The sequence below is a fragment of the Eurosta solidaginis genome, chromosome 3 (assembly GCF_040869045.1).
Source record: "Eurosta solidaginis isolate ZX-2024a chromosome 3, ASM4086904v1, whole genome shotgun sequence".
NCBI lineage: Eukaryota > Metazoa > Arthropoda > Insecta > Diptera > Tephritidae > Eurosta > Eurosta solidaginis.
Genome location: NC_090321.1, coordinates 41,061,594 through 41,082,577, shown reverse-complemented (window position 1 = coordinate 41,082,577; position 20,984 = coordinate 41,061,594). Strand labels below are relative to the sequence as shown.

Below are 20,984 nucleotides of genomic sequence, written 5' to 3'. Positions count from 1 at the left end.
ATAAAAGATATAAACAATGACATTGAAATAGTCACAAATAACTTTAACTACGAATACAACGTGACCAGCTACTTCGAATTTGATGAAGTGACTGTCGATACAGTGACACAAATTGTTAAGAAGTTTAAACATAAGATAGGCGGAAATAATCTTATTACGGAAGGTGTAATTAAAAACTCTGTTATGTACACGGGATACTTTTATGCGAATATTATTAATGAAAACTTCAGAACTGGTACAATGCCAGACTTTTGGAAGCTAACAACAGTTATACCTGTTCAAAAAGTTAAAAATACTATAAAATCTAATGAAATGCGACCCATAAATACCTTGCCGGCCGATGAAAAAATTATTGAATCAATTGTAAAAGAACAGCTGGAACAGTACCTGGAGTTGAACAAAATTGCAATACCAGAGCAATCTGGTTTTCGAAAAAAATATGCTTGCGAGTCTGTTTTAAACTCAATTGTTTTTGAATGGAAAAACCAACTTAATGAAAAAAATTTTGTAATTGCGGTATTCTTAGACCTAAAATGAGCGTTCGAAACAATATCTCAACAAATTATGATAGAAAAACTTTACAGCATTGGAGTGAGAGGTAAAGCGCTTGCATGGTTCAAAAGTTACTTCTCAAATCGCCGCCAAAGAACACTAGTAAATGGAACATTTCTCTCAAATGAAACACGAGTCGATATTGGCCTTCCACAAGGATCAGTACTTGCACCAATATTGTTTAAAATATATATAAATGATATAATTAAATCAGTAAAACATTGTAACTTAAAGTTGTTTGCAGATGATACTCTCATTTTGATAAGCGATAACAATTTTAATATAGCTATGCAAAAAATGCAATCAGACTTAGATAATATATACCTATAGACGTGCCAAAACAAATTAAAGATAAGTGCCGATAAGACCAAGTATATGATTCTGAATAGAACCCCCGTTAGTAACAGTTATGAACTAAAAATAGACAAGAGTGTACTTATGGAAGTGTCAAAACTAAACTATTTAGGTATAGTTATTGATAATAGATTGAAATTTGAAGACCACATAAATGGTCTTAAGCAAAAGATTGCTAAAAAAAATAGGTTTCCTGTACAGGGCATGTAAATACGTATCGAAGAAGCACAAGATCTTAGTATATAGAACTATAGTGGAGCCCCATTTTGCTTACTGCCCTAACATACTGTTTCTGGTGGCAGATAACATAATAGATAGCTAACAGAAAATGCAAAATAAGGCGATGAGATTTATATTAAATAAAGAACGTGATACTACGACAAGTGATATGCTGAACATATTACAATGGCTTAGTGTTAAACAGCGTATACTTTATTTTGTAATGATTTTTGTTTTTAATATTAAAAAAGGGAATTTACCGGAGTATTTGAGCAATAATATTGCATACCAAAAAGATATTCACAATATTAATACTAGAAATAAGAGTAATTTTAGGCTTCCGCTCTTTTCCACAGAAAGCGGACAGCTCAACTTATTTTACAAAGGATTAAAAATATTTAATGAACTTCCTTTAGATATAAGAAACTCTGAAGAGCTAAATGTATTTAAAAAGAAATTAATATCATATTGTCGTACAACTGCAATAAGATAGATAGAAGAGATCTCATATAATATGTAATATGTGATATGGAGTTATTAATCTAGGCTTATAAGCTGTAATAAATAAATAAATAAATAAATAAATAAAATAGCGTCTTAGATTTGATTTTCACACTTCATCATTCGACACCCACTCTCCCGGTTTGACATTTCCAAAAGTTGGTGGCCCTATACCCAACTAGTACCTTGGAGTGAATCACATTGGATATAGCCTATCAACCGTGTTTAAATGTCACCTAGACGTTACGGCTCCTGTTACAAATGTGAATACGTAAGCACATATATTTACGAGGTGAGGCTTTGTCCTTCGCAAAACCCCCCAAAGTGGTGAAGTAAAAGCTTTCTCAAGACAGTCGAATATATGATCGGGTATTCTGCTACGCTAACGTAGGGGATAGTCGAGCTAGTCTGAAAACTGAAGGCGGTTATCTATAATGAGCTCTTATATCATAAGGCCGGAAATGAAGACTATTGAAGTAAATTTATCGAACACAAACGTATGCAAATTTTGGTCTACATTTTAAAACTTTTATCCACGGTCCTTGCAAGTTTAAATTATGTAGATGCGCCAAGGATTATACGATTTTCACCCACGAGTTACGCAAGGATATCCACTTAGACTGCTTATGATATCGAGGGCAGCATCCTTGTCAGAATAGTTACTTCCTAATGTTTCAAGATGTTTTTTTGGTGTAGCTCGGAAGCATAGCGCGACAAAAACATCCGTCAGAAAGTTTCCGGAGTTACACCTAGAGCTTCTAGGAAAGTGACGTCGACGAAGGTATGAGTTCGAAGTCGCAGTCCTATAGCTTCTGTGCTGGCATATTGTACAAGGGCCAGGATGCGTGGTAGCGACTGAAGGCGCCCTTTGGGGCGATCAACAATAAGCCAATATTGATGCTAATAGTTAAAACTGTGCCACGACAGCCATGACTTTTAATAGACCATCAATAGCAACCGTAAGTCGCCTTTGTGCGTAACCAACAAGGAGCCACAAATGATTTAAAGAAATCATGCTGACGACGGGTATTATAGTTAGCCCAGAACATCTCCTTCAGTGAAAGTATGCTACAAAAGTGTTACTACCATTTTATGTATTTCTCCCTCTCTCTGCAAGAAAATTTTCTGAACGATCCGCTAGAGGCAAAGACCGCGGATCTTTCCGAAATGGCCGAAACGTCGATTTCCTTAAATACATATAAACAAAACCTTTCCAAATATTATTTTTATAAATTTTCGCTTTACAAGCCTCCCAGATACTCATCTGCAAGTTAATGATGTTGTTCCAGATAGTCAAACATACCATTGATGGCAGCAGTATGTTTCCATATCCATTAGGTGTGGACAATGTGATACTCTGAAGTCCAGCCATTCAATTCAGAGGTTTATGCCGATTACTTTGGCGGTGCGCCGGACACGCCGCCGGCGCCGGTATATAATAAAGCCTACGCCGCCGCCGCCGATTAAGTTACCGGCGTAAACCTCTAGTTGGAGGAGGACTTCTCTGTCGGGAGCTCAACGTAAGCCGCAGGTTTAAGTTGCCTGATTTTGCAGTGTCTTCCAAGCGGAGGTTGCTGCAATTTAGGATGAGGTGAATGTAATGTTGATTCTGAGAATTCAACATCTACATCGATAATATACCTAGCAATTGTCACGCGTGCCTCTTAGTGCGTATGGGTGTAACTGAACCGAATGTCAATGCGTATAAGAATACGGAGTATCCCTGGCCACGTGTTGTTTACTCCTCTATAGTTGGGTTTATAGTCAACTTAGCAAACGCTGGGCGGACATTAACTCTTGCAGGGTAGCAAGACTCTTTTGGACGAGGGTGGATAGAAAGTAGCCTGCTGAAATTATTTAGTACACCAAACTCATCGATTAATGGTGATTGAAGTTTTGACGCGTCAACGTCCAATGGTATTCTATGCGGTATGTTTCAACAAACTGGAAAATCGCTCTTGGTACAGCGGCATGGTGGATGGATGACGAGGTGATATCATCGAGATAACGTTTCAAGTTTGACTGTCCACTTTTTTGCAGAACTAGGCGAAATTATTATTATTATTTCGTCTCATCAGTACCACCGAAGGACTTGTTCAGAGTCGAGATCGGTTTTGTTCGAAACTGCTTCTTTGCCACGCAATGGTCGTCTAAGGCTACTGACAGAGCTTCCGCTATAAGCTATGCTAGAAATTTAAAATGTTATATAATTTTCTATCTTATATTACAGAAATCTTCTAGCCTCCACTCTTTCTTCAGCCTACGTAGCTATAGCTTACGTCACCGCTATCTTATTTTGTGTTACAACGTTTCAAGTTTGACTGTCCACTTTTTTGCAGAACTAGGCGGAAGATTTATTATTAGTTTGGTCTCATCAGTATCTCCGAAGGACTTGTCCAGAGTCGAGATCGGTTTTGTTCGAAACTGCTTCTTTGCCACGCAATGGTCGTCTAAGGCTAGTGACAGAGTTCCCGTTAATGGCTATGCTGAAAATCAGAAATTTTATATAAGCTTTCTATCTTATATTACAGAAATATTCTAGCCTCCACTCTGCCTTCAGCCTACTTAGCTATAGCTTACGTCACCGCTATCTTATTTTGTGTTGTCCATGTGAGCTTATCCTGCATTAGAGAAACTGATCGGACAGGATGATAGCAGCCCGAGTTGGCAGAAGCGTTATGATGTAGTTCTACTATTCCAAAATCCCCTCAAACTTTATAATCTATGTCCTTGCATCAATATCCCCAAGGTAAAATCTGTGTAAAATTACACATCACACACAATCATTTAATTTCATAAAATTTTACATTTGCATTCTACCATAAAAATCATTAAAGATGGTAGCATGATAAAAGGAATATATTATGTAAGTGCATAGAAAATATATATCAGATAAGCACGAAGTTAAATGTAACGCCATTGGCTAAAACACAAAATGCATTAAGACGAATGTATTAGGGGCGCACCCTAAATTGTTGCGCTCTACCAAAACAAAGGGATGAAGATTTATGCAAGGATATTGAGCAGCTAACTTAAGTAGAAGACAGTATAAAGTAACTGTACTGTGAATGCGTAATTTTGTATAATGGAAAAAAATTTAATGCACACCAAATGACGATAAAGTTTTCATAAATTAATTAAAATCAAGAAAGTGAAGATATGAGAAAGCTAGAATATGGAATGGGTTTGTTATATAAAGAACAAGAGTTGGTGATATGAAGAGAATTGTTTTAAGTTGCTAATGTTAGGAGGGAGGAAAATTAGAAGGTTTAATGGTTCGTCTAAACTAGAAAAGTTACTTTTACGTACTTACATCCGAAAGCATCTCAAGGCGATTAGACAAACTAAAAAGATGTCCGGCACCACTGAAAAAATTTAGTTAGCACGTTTTTACAGCAGCTCCTGTGAAGTTAAATTTTGATCTCAGTTTTGTCGAACACCTACTTTCCGCTTTTCAAACAACACATTGCAGCTCATCTGAATGACGATCGAGGGATCAATAATAGTCTAGTGTGGAAAGTGGGAATTGGCACGCAGCAGAACCCCTTGGACATTGAGGCGGTGTAAAGTCAACTGTACCGGTGATAGCTTTTAATCCCTTTTTTTCTGTTGTCTCTATACTTGTCTTTAGTTCCTTATTTGACATCGTTTTCGTGTTCTGTACTGATTTCTTTAAATTATCATATTTTTCGTTGAGTAGGAGCAACAATAACAACTAACAATGATAGTTGGCTGTTATTGCATAGCGGGGATTGCACATTTCTTGCAAGCAATTATTTTATATATATTGTAACGAATTTTGGAAAATTCCTGATAATTATACACCTTCTACTAACGTACGAATCGCTGAACTGTCGAGTAAATAACTCCAATATTCAGTATTGCAAAATGGTCTTTATTTAGACTACTTTGGGAGTAGTACTTCACAATTACCGCGTACTTCACTAAAGCGTGTTAAAATCAAACTGATTGATTATCTTTTACACCGCGCTGCTTTTATACTCTCAGTTAGCCTCGTTCGCCTATTTCTCCTAAGGTCTAGACTTTTCATGAAAATGCCTGCTGGAACAGTTGTATCTCATTCTTGGTTATTTATTTATATACATGAATATCTGTAGTTTATGTTTTTCTTTTAGCTATATGTGTGTATATTTGTGTGTAACAACTTCTGCTCTTAGCTGATGACTACGTATGTGTATGCAGTGCACGGACTTTACCACTTTTTTGGTAGATCTACTATTTTTAAAGAGAATGTTGGTAGACGAAAAATGAAAATAGTAGTAGAAGATGGTAGATTTTTTTTTTCAAGAAAACAATATCTACAGTTTATATTTGTGCAAAATAATTCATAACTTATTGTATAAAAAATAAAGCCCATTTCAAGGAAATAAAAAAAATAATAAATGTAAGGCGCGATAACCTCCGAAGAGATCTAAGGCCGAGCTTCTCTTCCAATTTGCGTCGTGCTCCTCTTGATTTTTCCCTACAAATTGGCCGGACGGGACCTACATGTTTTATGCCGACTCCGAACGGCATCTGCAAGGCAGATGAGTTTTCACTGAGAGCTTTTCATGGCAGAAATACAATCGGAGCGCTTGCCAGACACTGCCGAGGGGCGAACCCGCTTAGAAAAATTTTCTTCTAATTGAAAAATCTTATTTCTAAAATTTTGATGTTGCTTTGCCCGGGAGTTGAACCCAGGGCATACGGTGTGATAGGCGGAGCACGCTACCATCACACCACGGTGTGAAACATGTAAACAAAACAAAAAAATACATGTAAATTTGTATATATGTACATAGCTTATGCCTATATGATATGGAATGGGGGGATTCCCCCCGGGTCCGGGGTTTTTGAGGGGCCCGCGATTTAGAGGTACTAAGGCATTTTTTTTTTAATTCAGGAGAGTTTTTGGTTATTCCATGTGCAAATTTTAAGCCGAATTTCAACAGCAACAAATATTGATAATGATTTTTTGCCTGGGCCAGAGGAGACAATAAAAACATCAAACAGAAATGTATGTTTACATGAATCCGAAATCGTAAAGTTTTCGTGGTGACACTGATGAAGGTTCATCTTCAAAAAGTCTTCCAACAATACCACCAACTCTGTATCAAAGTCCAGATTATTTAAACGACTTCGATATCGGTACCGCGAATAATGAGTTTTTGCGATCTGAAGAAGTCAACGAAATAATTCGTCGAGGTCATCAAAGTGTCCTGATTGTCATGACGAGGCATTTCCTACATCGTTGTTAAACATCGTTGTTAAACAAAAGGAAAGTGGAGCGTGACTGGTTAGTGTGAAGTGCCAGTAGCAATGCTTTTTATTGCCTACCATGTCGTCCGTTAAGCACCAATACTTTAAATCGACCTAAAATTTGTTGTGCGGATATTCGAAATTCCAGGTATGGAAGAAGCTATACGATAAACTGCCATCACACGAAAATACTCAAGATCACATTAAATGTTATATTCAATGACGATCTTTACAAAATCTAATTCAAAAGGAGGCTACATTGATACACTTATCAATGACCAGCTAATCACTGAAAGTCAAAAGTGGAAGGTAATTTTTTAATAGAACTTTTGACACTCTTTTAATTTTGGGTGGAAGAGGCCTAGCTTTCAAAAGCGAAAGTATACATATCAGTGAACGAAACGATGGACATTTTTGGGCATCTAAGATCTCATAAGCCATTATAATCCGATACTTAGAGATCATTTAGAGAAAGTTAGAATTTCACAACAGCAGCAAAAACGTTTACAAGTTCACTATCTTTCCCCAGACATTCAGAACGAGTTTATAGAAATTTGTCAAAGCATGTGAGCCAAGTATTTTGCTATTATCGTTGATGTTATGCCTGGTGCTAGTCACGTTGACTACGTTCATTTTGCGCTAACTCAATTTCAATTAGAAAGCAACAAATTTTACAATTCAAGAACGGTCTGTGACTTTCGTGAATGGTAACCAAAAAACTGGTCGGAAAATCGCTGATCTAATTTGCCATACTCTAGGTAAACATGAAATCCCATTAAAAGATTGTCGTGAACAAGGGTATGATAACGGCGCCTATATTAAAGGAGCTTACAACGGAGCACAACGTCACATTCTCGACAAAAACTCGAATGCTGATTACTCGCCTTGTGCAACCCACAGTCTCAATTTATGTGGTGTTGATGCTGCAGAATGTTGTACGGCTGCAATTACTTTCTTCGGAGTTGTACAAAAATGTTTTACTATTTGCAGCAGCACTCCACAATGATGGGACATCCTCAAAAAAAATGTACCGAACTCTCTTCATAGTCTTTCAGCTAAAAGCCAAATTTGACTGCACAAGCATACAGCGATGTCACTGGCATTCTCAAGTACATCAACAAGTTCGAATGTATCTTGCTGTCCTCAATTTGGTTCAAAATACTGACTTCCATTAATGAAAGAAACGTGATCCTCCAAGCTAGAGACGCCACCAAAGATGTTGAGGTCCGACATCTAGATGCCTTATTAGCTAATTTGAAGTTGATCAGGAACCAATGGGAAACAATTTTAAACGAATGCAAAACAGTTGCTATTCAATTGAACATCTTGCGAAAGTTTCCGGACATTCGAAAGAGAAAACCCAAAAGACGTTCTGAAGATAACTTAAATGAGATGATTACGGATGATTCAGAGTCTGATTTTAAAAACAATACATCACTGGTGATCGTTGATTCGGTAATCACTGGCATTACTGACCGATTTGCAGCTTTGAGAAATTTGAGCGAGACGTTTTCCTTTTTGTGGCAATTTGATGCCATGGATGAAACTACGGTTAGAATGCGAAATAATGCACTTGAAACACATTTACGAAGCAAATTTTGATAAAGGTCTGTCACCATTGGAATTGCTAAATGCCATCTTTGTTCAAAATCTGTATACAATATTCCCCAACATTTGTGTTGCTCTACGTATCTTTTGCACTATACCTGTCACTGTAGCTAGGCAGAACGTTCCTTCAGCGTCCTTTCAAGAATCAAAAGCTTTCATAGATCGTGTTCATCTAAAGAGCGAGTTTTAGGACTTGCCACGCTTTGTGTTGAATCCGTTTTGGCAAGACAGTTAAATTTTGATATTATTGTAAAAAATTTTGCAGCGAAAAAAGCAAGTAAAGCCACTCTTTGATATCCGAACTTACTATATTGAATAATTAAAATTTATAATCATCAATAAATTTATCAGAAATGTATTAAAATGTTACCAAATAACTAGAAAATATTATTTGGAATATTATGTGGCTGTTAAAAGATAATTTTATTTCTACGTTACAATAAAATAAAATAAATAGTAAATATTCTATGTTAATTTTATTGTCAGCTCTTAGTCCAAAAATCATTTAGTTGATGTGGCAAACATTTTTTTTTGATGTACTCCATCAATAATGATTCATGAATGAAACGTCATTAATTCAAGTTAATCAAATGTATTAGTGGATTTTTTATAGGGGGCCCCTAAATTGTTTAGTCCCGGGCCCGGATTTTCTCTCTACGGCCCTGCATGGGGTACTCGCGATTTTTGCAGGGAAATTGCACGTATTGCAAAACTTTTGTGCGTATTTTGTTGTTCTGACTTTACAATTCGTGCACCGTTTGCAAGACAAAGCGAATCATCCTTAGATATTGCAGGACAAGTTACATTGCATTGGAAATTTTCCACCATAATTTCTCATAAGCAAATAACAAACTCAGATAAGTTCTTTAAAAATAAAAATTTAATTTATTCTAAAATCAAATGTATACTTATTCTAAATTAAAACTTAATATTTAAATTACTATCATACAGTTAAGAATATACGTAGTATACTTAGTTATGGTATGATATGCTGAAATATGGTATGTTCAAATTATAAATTTTTTTTATAAATAATTGCGAATGTGTATTTAATATTCATATGAAAAAGAGTATTTTTCAGTATTAAGGAATTGTAAATGCTAACAATTTAGAAAGGCACTTGAGATGTTATATCAATAGATTAAACAATTTGATATAAGATTGTGTTTGTGCAGCAAAGTGAATCCAAACTAAATTCCAAAAGACAGGCACTTAATTCTTGTGAGGGCATATTACACAGCAGTGAAAAGAAAAATAGCAGTGGCAAATTTTTAAAATTACTCTTTTTATTTTCGATATGTTAAGAAAAAAACCTCTATCAATTTTGAAACTGAAATTATTCAAATCAATCTTAAAAACGTTTTCGAAAAAATTGCATGAAAACTTCGAACTTTTTATTTGGTGTTTCAGATTTTCTGCCATATAAAAAAAAATTGTTCACACTTTGTATGGCGGAGAGTTTAAAACATTCTTCGGAAAAAAAATGTTTCATAAATAAATGCGATTTTTGAGAGACCTATAACTTGCTCTTTGTGGGACTAAAATTGATTTGGCTACAAAACTGCAAACTCAAAACAATTAGAGAACTCCAAAATTTTATGTACACAATTTTAAAAAATTTTGGATTTTCTAGAATTTTCTCCAAAACGTTTTGGATTAGTTTGTTTTTTCTTAAAATACCAAAAATAAATTAGTTGACCAAATATACAAAAGTTGACACCTACTTTTCTGTTCGCTGCTGTATATTAAATTTTGGTGTTTTTTCTAAATAATATAATAAAATAATAAAAGTATCAAAAATACATATGTTGTAAAGTTCATAAAAAACTATTGGGGTATTCACTTTACTCTGACTATCAGCTTATCTGCTTATGTGGTTATAGGTTTAACACAGTTTATAAAAACAGCATACACTGTTGGGAAATAATTTCTCAGCAGAAAAGTTCATAACGAGTTAAAGTGAATACCCCACATATATCCAAATTACATTTATTGTTTTTAAAAAAGAAAAGCCCAGTATTTTCGAAAATCAGTTGTCAAAATGTTCAATATAAAGTCGTTCATTTAAATATTTTTCTAAAAGTCTTAAATAACATATTTATGCTTATAATTTAAATAAAAAGACTAAAGTATATATTTATTGTTTTTCCATACAATAAATAAAATATTTAGGAGCAAAAATATAAAATTATGAATATTCATCAATAAAAAGTAAAAAAAAAATTAAGAAATAAAAAAAAGCAAACACAAAATCAAATTTCGTTAAAAAGTATTTTCAACATTAATAAGTGTAAAATAAGTTACAAAAAAAAAAAAAAAAAATTATAATAATAATTAATTATAAAAACATAAAATTTTATAAATAAAAATGATTACAAAATTATGTATTGATAGAAATTACATTAGGCAAACGTTCTTAATGCAATTACCAGCTCGGAAGAAATTGTATATGCTAGTAAATATAAATAAAAAAAAAATCTATTTTTATGGAAATAAATATTGTAACGAATTTTGCGAAATTCCTGATTTTTATTTGCCTTCTGTTAACGTTCGAATCGCTGAACTGTCGAATAAATAACTCAAATATTCAGTATAATAAAGCGTTCTTTATTTAGATTAGTTTGGGGGTAGTATTTCAATTATCGCGTACTTCACTAAAACCTGTTTAAATCAAACTGATTAATTTATCCTCAGCTTGCACTGCTTTTATACTCTCCGTTATCTGGTTCGCATATTTCTCCTAAGGTCTAAACTTTTCATGAATATGCCTTCTGGAACAGTGGTATCTCATACTTGGTTATTTAGCTATATGCGTGTGTATGTGGGAGTAGTAACTTCTGCTCTTAGCTGATGATAAAGTGATGTGTGATTGTTTCTCTTTCTTCAAGCTGCTGATTATGTGTATGTGTGGCTGCTTGCTTTGATGTGTTCATGTGCATAAGTGTGTCTGCTTGCTTTATTGTTGTGCGTTTATTTAGTAGTATCATAATGATGTATAGAAATGCTAATATTCGCCACAATATTTATGTACTCCCAAGAAAAATTAAAAAAAAACTATTTAAGCACTAGATTTTACCCCTCTTCAAACGCTTGGAACTTAAAATTTTTTAATAAAAAAAAAACACATGTACCTCCTAGGAGATTTTAGGGTGGGCTTCTCTTTCAATTTAAGTCGTGGTACATTTTAAATTTTCATTACAGAAATGTAATCGGAGTGCTTGCCAAACCACTGCAGAGGGGTAGTAGTGATTGATTTTTTTTCTTATTAATAAGACTATCTTCTTTGTTTCCAAGTTACGCCCTTCCAGAAATTCTCGAAATCGATGTGAAAATACGTTTTTCAGACCATGTCTACCCCAACGCCACCTATGTACTGGAGTGTTAAGTGGTCACTCAACGGTATGTAGTTTATCTCAAAAATGTGATATTGCACTATAAACAACCATTTGCTCATACCTTTCGATTAGTGCTTATATTGTGAAAACACTTTGCAACGATACCCCTGGGTCACATTTAGATCTTTTAATTAGAGTAAGATATTGTGGCGAATGTTAGCGTCACTATGCTGTTAGTAAATAAATGCACAACAACAATAAAGTAAGCAGCCACAATTGTGTACATGAACACATCAAAGTAATCCATTTACACAGGTTCATAGCAGGCGACGAAGTACAATATCTCACATACACATATGTAGTCATCAGCTAAGAGCAGAAGTTTTTAGTCACACATACACACGCATATAGCTAAGTAACCAAGTATGTGATACAACTGTTCCATGTTCGTGAAAAGTTTAGACCTCAGGAGAAATATGCGTACGAGGCAACAGAGAGTATAAAAGGAGCGCAAGCTGATGAATAACTAATCAGTTCTATTTAAACACACTTTTGTGAAGTACATGATAGTGAAGTATAATTGTACTACCCCCAAAGTAGTCTAAATGAAGACCATTTTGCAATACTAAATATTGGAGTTATTTATTCGACAGTTCAGCGAATCGAACGTTAGCAGAAGGCGCATAATTATCAGGAATTCCCCAAAATTAGTTACAATATTGAAATAAAAACCATCTTATTTTAACGCCACCGTCAATAACATTCGTTTGATACTCATATATCATAGAAACACATTCAGGGTTACCCCTAGGTCACATTTCGGCCTATATCTCGTAAACAGGTTTAGATATGACAAACAAATTGTCTTATGGTTAAAGCCGACATTGGGAGTTCTCGTTTGAGACCTGCTTTATAAACATATTCGAAAGTTGCTCAGGTCTATATTTAAAGAGAGAACAGAGAGAATACAATCTCCTTTCTATAGCATTTCAAAATTATTTTCGGATTCATATCTGAACTATTATTTGACAGCTTTGGTAAATGCATGATTGTTTTCTTAGTGTTGTTATATTATTTTCAAAATAATATCAGAATATTTTGGGATTGGTTTAAAATTATCGTTGGTTTAAAATTAAAATTAATATTAATATAAATATCGGGACAATTAAGGGATTATTTCTACATTTGGGTTTTTTACATTATATTTGGCGACCATTTCGAGTTTATTTCTGGAATATTTCGCAATTGTTTTCGGGACCATTTTGCAATGGAGCGCAAGTACCTGGATCGGGATTGATATTTTTTAATGAGTCAAGGTTAATAAGATGGCCTTTATTTTGAGGGAGATGCAGACAGTAGTAATCATAATACAGTTGGTTAGGAAGATTGGGAAGGTTTAGTGCTTATAATAGCGATTAAAACATTTGTAACGAAAATTTTTGAGATAATTTGAGTTTACTTCTTTAAAACGTTTCTTCCGAGCTGAAACTTTAATATGACTGGGCGATTTCTCCAAAAGCGCTTAGGATATAAAATATGTAGAATAAGTTTATTTGCTTAAAATTAAAAAGTTTTCACTTTAATTAAGATAAAAACTAATCTATAATTTCTTTATCTAGCATTTATATATATACTACACTCAAAAAAACATTTCTAGGAGATTTTTTTGAGTGTTGTTTAATTTTTGTGTGTGTATAAAACTAACTCAAGGCGAATTCATAGAAGGTGTTGGCAAAGCGAATTCAACCAATTCGCTGTGCAGAAGAATGCCAAGTCAAAAGAGAATGTTCATTGATTTCGACTAACTGACATATTATTGTACAAGGCGTTTTATGGAAAATAATCAAGAATAAGCAATCAGCTCTTGGAATAACAACAACTGAATTCGCCTTAAACTAATTACTAAGTTGTTAACAGTAAAATTATACATATTATTATACTATACTCGCATTAAAGTGCATAGTTCAATAACGTGCATTTTATGTTTGAGACTTGGCTATGTATGCGTTTGCATTCATGCTGTCCACAGCTTTGGCGATATTTTCGCTTTTTCGCATTTTCTCTCGCGCTATAACTGCGTTGTTTTCACGCGATTGCAGAAACATCTCAGCAAATGCATAGTTAATTTTCTTCACGTATTATCGCAGGCTCTCCTTCAATCACAACTTTATCATTTGTAATAGTAACCGCCAAATTGATAAGTCGGCGGATGTTGTATACCATTTGGATAAAATAAATTATGATGTGACGAAGAGCGTACTGGCGGATGTGGGCGGTAGGCCTTTGAGTTGGCGGCATTGTTGGAATAATTTATATGCGACGGCACGTAAGCTGTAGCATCATCACGTGCATTGATGGCATAACGACGTGCACATCGTTCTTCAATATTTGATGGCGGCCAACGTTGGTAATGGCGTGTTGAGTCTTCTGAAGAGCGGCGGCGATGATAACGTTTCGCAGCGGCATTCGATGGCGCAGCGCTAAACTTTTGATGGTAATTACTCTCATCCCCACTAGCGGCGCTATGTAATACTGCCGAACGATATTTGCGACGAGAACGTTCATCTAACGAAGAGGGTGGAGTATAGCAAACCGCAGAAGCAGCAGCAGCGCGCGTCACTACTGGCATATCGATCACATCATCACCGTGCGCTGATTGACGCCGTTGCATATGCATGAAATCTGCAGCGTAATTATCATATGCTCTCAAGCCCAAACTGCTTAGCTTACGTGACACTTTCTGCTCATCGTCAAGACGTACGCGCCACTCTTGTGCCGTCACTTGTGGTCCAGTATAGAGTTCATTGTGTGGTTGAAATTCTGATGGTGAGTTGGTGTAGAGATTTGTATAAGATGAGCGACGCCAACCCTCTTCGTAGCGGCGTCGTGTGTGCTCATCTTCTAATGCTTGACGACGCTGTGAACGACTTGAACTGGACTCAGATGAATCTTCACCCGATGTGCCGATACCTAAATCTTTTTCGTCGCCGTAAGCTTTGTAGGGTGCACCGAGAAAGCCTTTACCTTTGCCATAAGGTGCGACTAGCCCTAAAGGGGTGTGCTGTTGTAAGTAGTATGAGTTCAACTTATCCATACTGGACAATTTCATTGGACTTTCTATATCAGAGATCTCATCATTGTCATCACCCAAATCAGTGCCAGACCAAGTTTGCCATGAGCCCGGACCGAAGAGTGACAAAAGCACTGGTAGTAAGAAGAGACCATGCATCGCACCAAAGAATATCACCAGGAAAACCATTTTGAAGAAAACGAGAAAAATATATGATTGTGCGAGCAGTAAAGCGATTATGCCAAGTATTGTAGAGCTTGAACCCTGTAAAATTGGCAGACCAAGCGAGTGTAGCGCCTCACGTACGCGCGCTTTTGGACTACGTTTCTTCGATGACATATAAGTGTAGCAAATATGCGCAGTGAAGTCCACCGAGAAGCCAATACACATAATAAGATTAATCATAGATATAGAATCCAGATTCACATCCCACAGAGCCATATAACCAGCTACGCCCAACTCAATTGATATGATCGAAAATGCGACCCACAGCGAGCATAGAATATTCGGTATGAATATGAAAGAGATGATCATCATAATAATCGCGCCAACGATCATCGATTGCAACGAAGTCGGACGCACCAGCTCGAATTGATCGAAGAACACAAAGTAAGGATGAAATATTGAGGCATTCAGCGGTGACTCTTTGCAAATCTTACGCAAATCGCGTACCATTTCCTTTTCATGATTTGTATCGGTGATATTTACAGCTTGTATGAGAAAACGTGAAGCAATAATGCGCGTCTCATTCTCATTAAATTTAACATCGAGTGAGAAGGGATTACCAGGGAATAGCCAATGTTCTTTCACAGCATCAATAAAAGATTGCTCATCATCAATTGAGATATTCAAATAATCATTGTTCCGATCAACAAACGAACGAAAAGAACGTATCCATGATTCGGTATAGAGTGATGAGGTAACATATGAAGTATTCTCAAGTGTGCGCGTTAGTTCTTCAATTTGATCTTGTACCATGGGATCGGAATAGTTTAGATCGCCTGTTATGATGACCTGTATGTGAGAGTAAGATAACATTGAAAGAAAATTAAAGAAAATAAAGAGTGCACGTCTCTCTTACCTGCATTCGATATGGAAATTCGCGATAATACTCATCCTCACGATCAAAAAACTCCACTGAATATGAGTCCGCCTTTGATAATTTACGCCGTTCCAAGCCTTCTTTGATTTGTGTAACTCCATAGCAAGCGCCAGCTAAATATGTTGCGAAGATGAGTATAATAAATATTTTACACCACTTATTATTGATCACAGCTGCTAGATAATCTTTGAAGAAGGCCATGAACATGTGATCTTTATTATCGATTGGATTATCGGGATCATCACGGTTAATGCCACCGGCCATAATGGCTTTGTAGAGGAAGTTGCGTTTTTCTGCGGATTAAAAATAGGAGAAATTAAAGAAAAAGAGTTAGCTATAAATAGTTGGGCAGAGTGTTGGAGTGGGAGCAGAAGTGGAGTGGGAGTAGGAGTGATTGTTGGACTAAGAGTGGTAGCGGTAGTGAGAGAGGGAATGGGAGTGCGAGTGGGAGTAGGAGTAGCAGTGGGTGTGAGAGTAGGAGTACGAACATGAGTAAAAGTGTGTGTAGGCCGTAGTAGTGGGAGTGGGAGTATTTGAGTGAGTGGGAGTTATAGTTGTAGTGGTATGGTAGACGTAGTGACAGTGGTAGTGGTAGTGATAGTGGTATTGGTAGTGGTAGTGGTAGTTGTGGTGGTACTGGTAATGGTGGTGGTAGTGGTAGTGTAAGTGGGACTCGGAGCTAAAGTGGAAGTAGTATTGATACTGTAACTGGGAGGGAAAGCGAAAAGGTCAGGAATAGGAGCATGAAATGAAGGGTAAATAAAGAGAGGGTGGAAGAGAATGGTACGATGGGAAGAAGAACAGTTTTTCTGGTAAAAAACGTCTGCCAGATATGCTAGTCAATATATATAAAAATCAAATTCTGTGTGTGTGTGTGTGTGTTCGCTCTGGAAACGTATTTCCCACACTTCAATCATCACCAAATTTTGGCTATAGGTTCCATCGATCGACACGAAGATTTTAGGATTAAAATAATTTCGATATATAAAAGGGGCGTGGCACCTCCCATACAAATAAAATCTTTGGTACTGCATAACTTTGAAGGTATACATGCCAGAACAATGAAACTCAGTAGGGAGTTATATGAGGTCAATCCCTAACACCACCAAGAAAATGCGGAATTTGGAAAAAGGGGGCGTGGCACCTCCCATACAAATGGAATATATCATACTGCATATCTCTGGATGTAGTAATGGTAGAACAATGAAAAATGGTAAGGAGCTATATGACGTTAAGTCCCAACACCTCCATTAAAATGTGGAATCGGGAAAAAAGGGCGTGGTAACTTCCCTACAAATGGGATTTTTCAGAACTATGGCTGCCGTACAAACTTAGGTTATTTTAATAACTAAACTTTGACTGCATTGTTGAGTTTGGCTGTTATTCCTCTTGGACGTTTAGTAATCTGCCGTCGTTAAAAACACTTGTTAACTTCAGTCTATCTACATTTCTATAAAAATCAAATTCTGTGTGTGTGTGTGTTCGCTATAGAAACGTATTTCCCTCACTTCATTCATCACCAAATTTTGGCTATAGTTTCCATCGATCGACACGAAGGTTTTAGGCTAAAAATAATTTCGATATATAAAAGGGGCGTGGCACCTTCCATACAAATGGAATTTTTGGTACTGCATAACTCTGAAGGTATACATGCTAGAACATTGAAATTCAGTAAGGAGTTATATGGGGTCAATCCCTAACACCACTATGAAAATGTGGAATTGGGAAAATGGGGGCGTTGCACCTCCCACACAAATGGTATGTATCATACTGCATATCTCTGGATGTAGTAATGGTAGGATAATGAAAATTGGTAAGGAGCTATATGACGTTATGTCCTAACACCTCCAGTAAAATATGAATTTGAGAAAAAAGGGGCGTGGCACCTTCCCTACAAATGGAATTCTTCAAAACTATGGCTGCCGTGCAAACTTAGGTTATTTTAACACCTAAAGTCTGACTGCATTGTTTAGTTTGGCTGTTATTCCTTTTGAAAGTTTAGTAATCTTCCGCCGTTAAAAAAAAATTTTTAGCTTCAGTCTATCTACATTTCTATAAAAATCAAATTCTGTGTGTGTGTTCCCTATGGAAACGTATTTCTCACGCTTCAATCATCACAAAATTTTGGCTATAGGTTCCTTCGATCAAGACGAAGGGTTTTGATATTTCAGAATTAAGAATTTTAAATTTAAAATTTTTTTTGGCTATGCGAACGAGCAATCTTAGCTCCCAAAAAATGATCATGTTAACAAAATCAATGATCGCATTCAAAACCAAATTCTTGGTAAAGCGACGAAATATAAATCGATCGAATTGTGCAATGGAACCAGACTTTGCGTTAAGAAATTATTGCCGAATGTAATCGAAGCAACAATCCTCAGCGGTAAAAGCAAAAGTAAAGATGTGCTCATACCACGTATCCCAATGATTCCTACAGATTTTCCATTCGATTTTAAGCACTTACAGTTTCCTGTACGGCTTGCTTTTGCTATTACAATGAACAAGTCACAAGGACAATCGCTTACAGGATTAAATATAGAGAGGCCGTGCTTTTCCCATGGCCAGCTATATGTTGCTTGCTCTAGAGTTGGAACGCCAAAGAATTACTTTATCTTTGCACCGAACGAAAAGATCGAAAATATTGTGTACCCACCAGCATTACAATAAGATACAATAATAAAATGTTTTAAACGAAAATTTCACCAAATATGCGTACAAAATTCAATTCAATTTACAGAACAATAAACTAAATTATCAACAAACGAAATAGAAAAAATAACGCAACATTCATTCGATCTCGTGCGTTACAACGTACGCCGGGTAAAGCTAGTAAATTTATAAAAGTGCAGATATAAACCTGAGGAATCAATCAAAAAGTTACACAACTTTGTGTACACTAAACAACACAATCTTATTCGCAGTTTAATACAATTTCTGCATTTAAAATAATTCTTGCAATTTTCTTAGACATAATTTAATAAAATTCTTTTTTTTTGTTTTGTTCTACCATAGCTAACATTGACCTAGAAGTAGTATGCGTTTGTTGCATTGAGTTCAGCAAGCTCTACGTCTTTTTTTTCATTGCATCGATCACATAAACGCAATTTGTAATGCGCCAATCATGTTTGCTCTAATAACATTATTAACTACTTGTTTTTGTTGAAATTTTTTTTCTATTTCGTTGCACAGGTGTAGTAAGCCACAAGTAAACTCTACTACTTTTCTCCTTTAAATGAAAAATAATTGAAAGAATATGTGCGCTCTGTTCATAGATCGCTTAATGTTGGACTTTCAAGATCTCTAGCCTTTGGTATTGTTTGCGATCGTCAAACAAGTTTATTGTGCTGAGAGGTTAAGTAAGTGGAATTCTATGATGATTTTGTGTTTATGCTGCAATATGAAAGAGTAAATGAAAAGAAATGGGTTGTCTGGTCAGTGTCCGCGATCCTAAATTGAATGAGATAGTGAGTCACGATCACTTGAAGATCATTAGAAAAGTATGTCGTATGTTATTGTAAAAGCTATAGGTGATTAAATTTCTTATACTATAAAATATGGCAATACAAAATTTGAAGAGAAATATATCTAACCCTTACTATTTTAAGAACACCATAATGATCTGCGCTAATTGGTTGTCATTGAAGTTATGGAAGTTATTCCAGTTACTCTCTACAATATTGTGAATTACAAGCAATTTCAACTGGCTTAAAAGGGCGATAATGGGTTAAACCAGCATCAAAAACTGTCGAAAATTTAGAAACTTTATCAAAGAAAGAAAAAAAATTTCAGAAAATTTTATCAATCTTTTAGAGCTGTATAAATAACCCTCACGTCGACTAACTAGTTTGTAACTTCGAGGAAGCTGAGCTCGAGATACCATGCCAAGTACAGACAAATATTGCAAAGTTAAGCAGATGTGACCAGCTGTTCTACCTCATATTAACCCATGCAGCTGCAGCGTGTTTATGAAGAAGGAGCATTGCGGTATGTTGAGTTGGATTAAGCCCAATGACCGGAGCTAAAATCAGCTTATTGAACTAATTAATCTCAAGTCTACCACCAATATAAGGGCAGAAGAGTATTGCTACTATGCAACATATACCATCTGCACTGTAGAATTTCTGAGCTGCTTACAATTTCTAACATCTGGCTTAAAAGTACCACATTCGCTTGATTGTTGTCTTGGTATTGCCAAGCTCCGGTACTCTGATAATATTTATTTTAAAATAGTTCGCGGCTATAGAGAGCAAGTTATAACATTCTCATACGACATTCTAGGTGTATATTTGTATCCTTTAATAGATTGAAAGTGACATGCACACAAAAGAGATTCCTTTGACAGATGGCCGATCGTTAGCAGATCAGGCATTAGCAGACCACACAAACCTCTATACCCAAAAATTTGACACCAGAACTTCGTATTCTTTAAAGGCAGCTTTTTTGAGTACCCAAATAAACATTCAGATCAAGCGAGTTTTATGAATTCTCATACCACAGTCAATGCCTATATAATCACCAGGGAACGGATTCTATGGAAATTGCCTTTTTTTCTGTGGAACCAGGTATTGTGGTTTTGATTAAAAATTACAGCGAATTAGCTTTACCTGATCCCGGATATACTCATTTCGGTTTGCCTTTTTTTGCCTTTTTTCTATTTTCAAATTTTCAAGAGCTCGTATTTTAAATAGCATTGTATATAAAACTGGTGTTAAGAAATTTTTATCTTGCAATGTATTCACATGAAATACTTCAGCAAATAATAATTTTATACTCCTCATGTCACCCTGTTGCGTACCAAACTTATTGCCAAATCCACGAAGTTTGCTAAAACTCTAACTTGACAGCTGTTTTATTCAAAACGATTTGCCAGATTCTGTACGTGCATCCGCATCTTTGTGTCCATCGACGAAACTACGGACAAAGCTGGTCGGAATGTAACCAATGTTATTGTTGGGCCATTGCATGAAAGCGGACGAGGTTATCT

At 35.8% G+C, this 20,984-nt stretch overlaps 1 protein-coding gene across 2 annotated transcripts in view; it reads right to left on the bottom strand.

Moving 5' to 3' along the window:
• Positions 1 to 9,364: 9,364 nt before the first annotated feature.
• Ptr (Patched-related) overlaps positions 9,365 to 20,984 on the bottom strand; it is a 126,085-nt gene continuing 114,465 nt past the window's right edge. The window contains exons 9-10 of one of the 2 annotated variants that reach the window (XM_067771480.1): positions 15,980 to 16,293; positions 9,365 to 15,912 (exon numbers count right to left, since the gene is read on the bottom strand). In XM_067771480.1, the coding sequence (XP_067627581.1) occupies positions 13,999 to 15,912; positions 15,980 to 16,293 (2,228 nt within the window). In that variant the 3' untranslated portion in view covers positions 9,365 to 13,998. Of the gene's footprint in view, positions 15,913 to 15,979; positions 16,294 to 20,984 lie in introns of those variants that run through there. The other variant, XM_067771481.1, reaches the window with a different exon arrangement.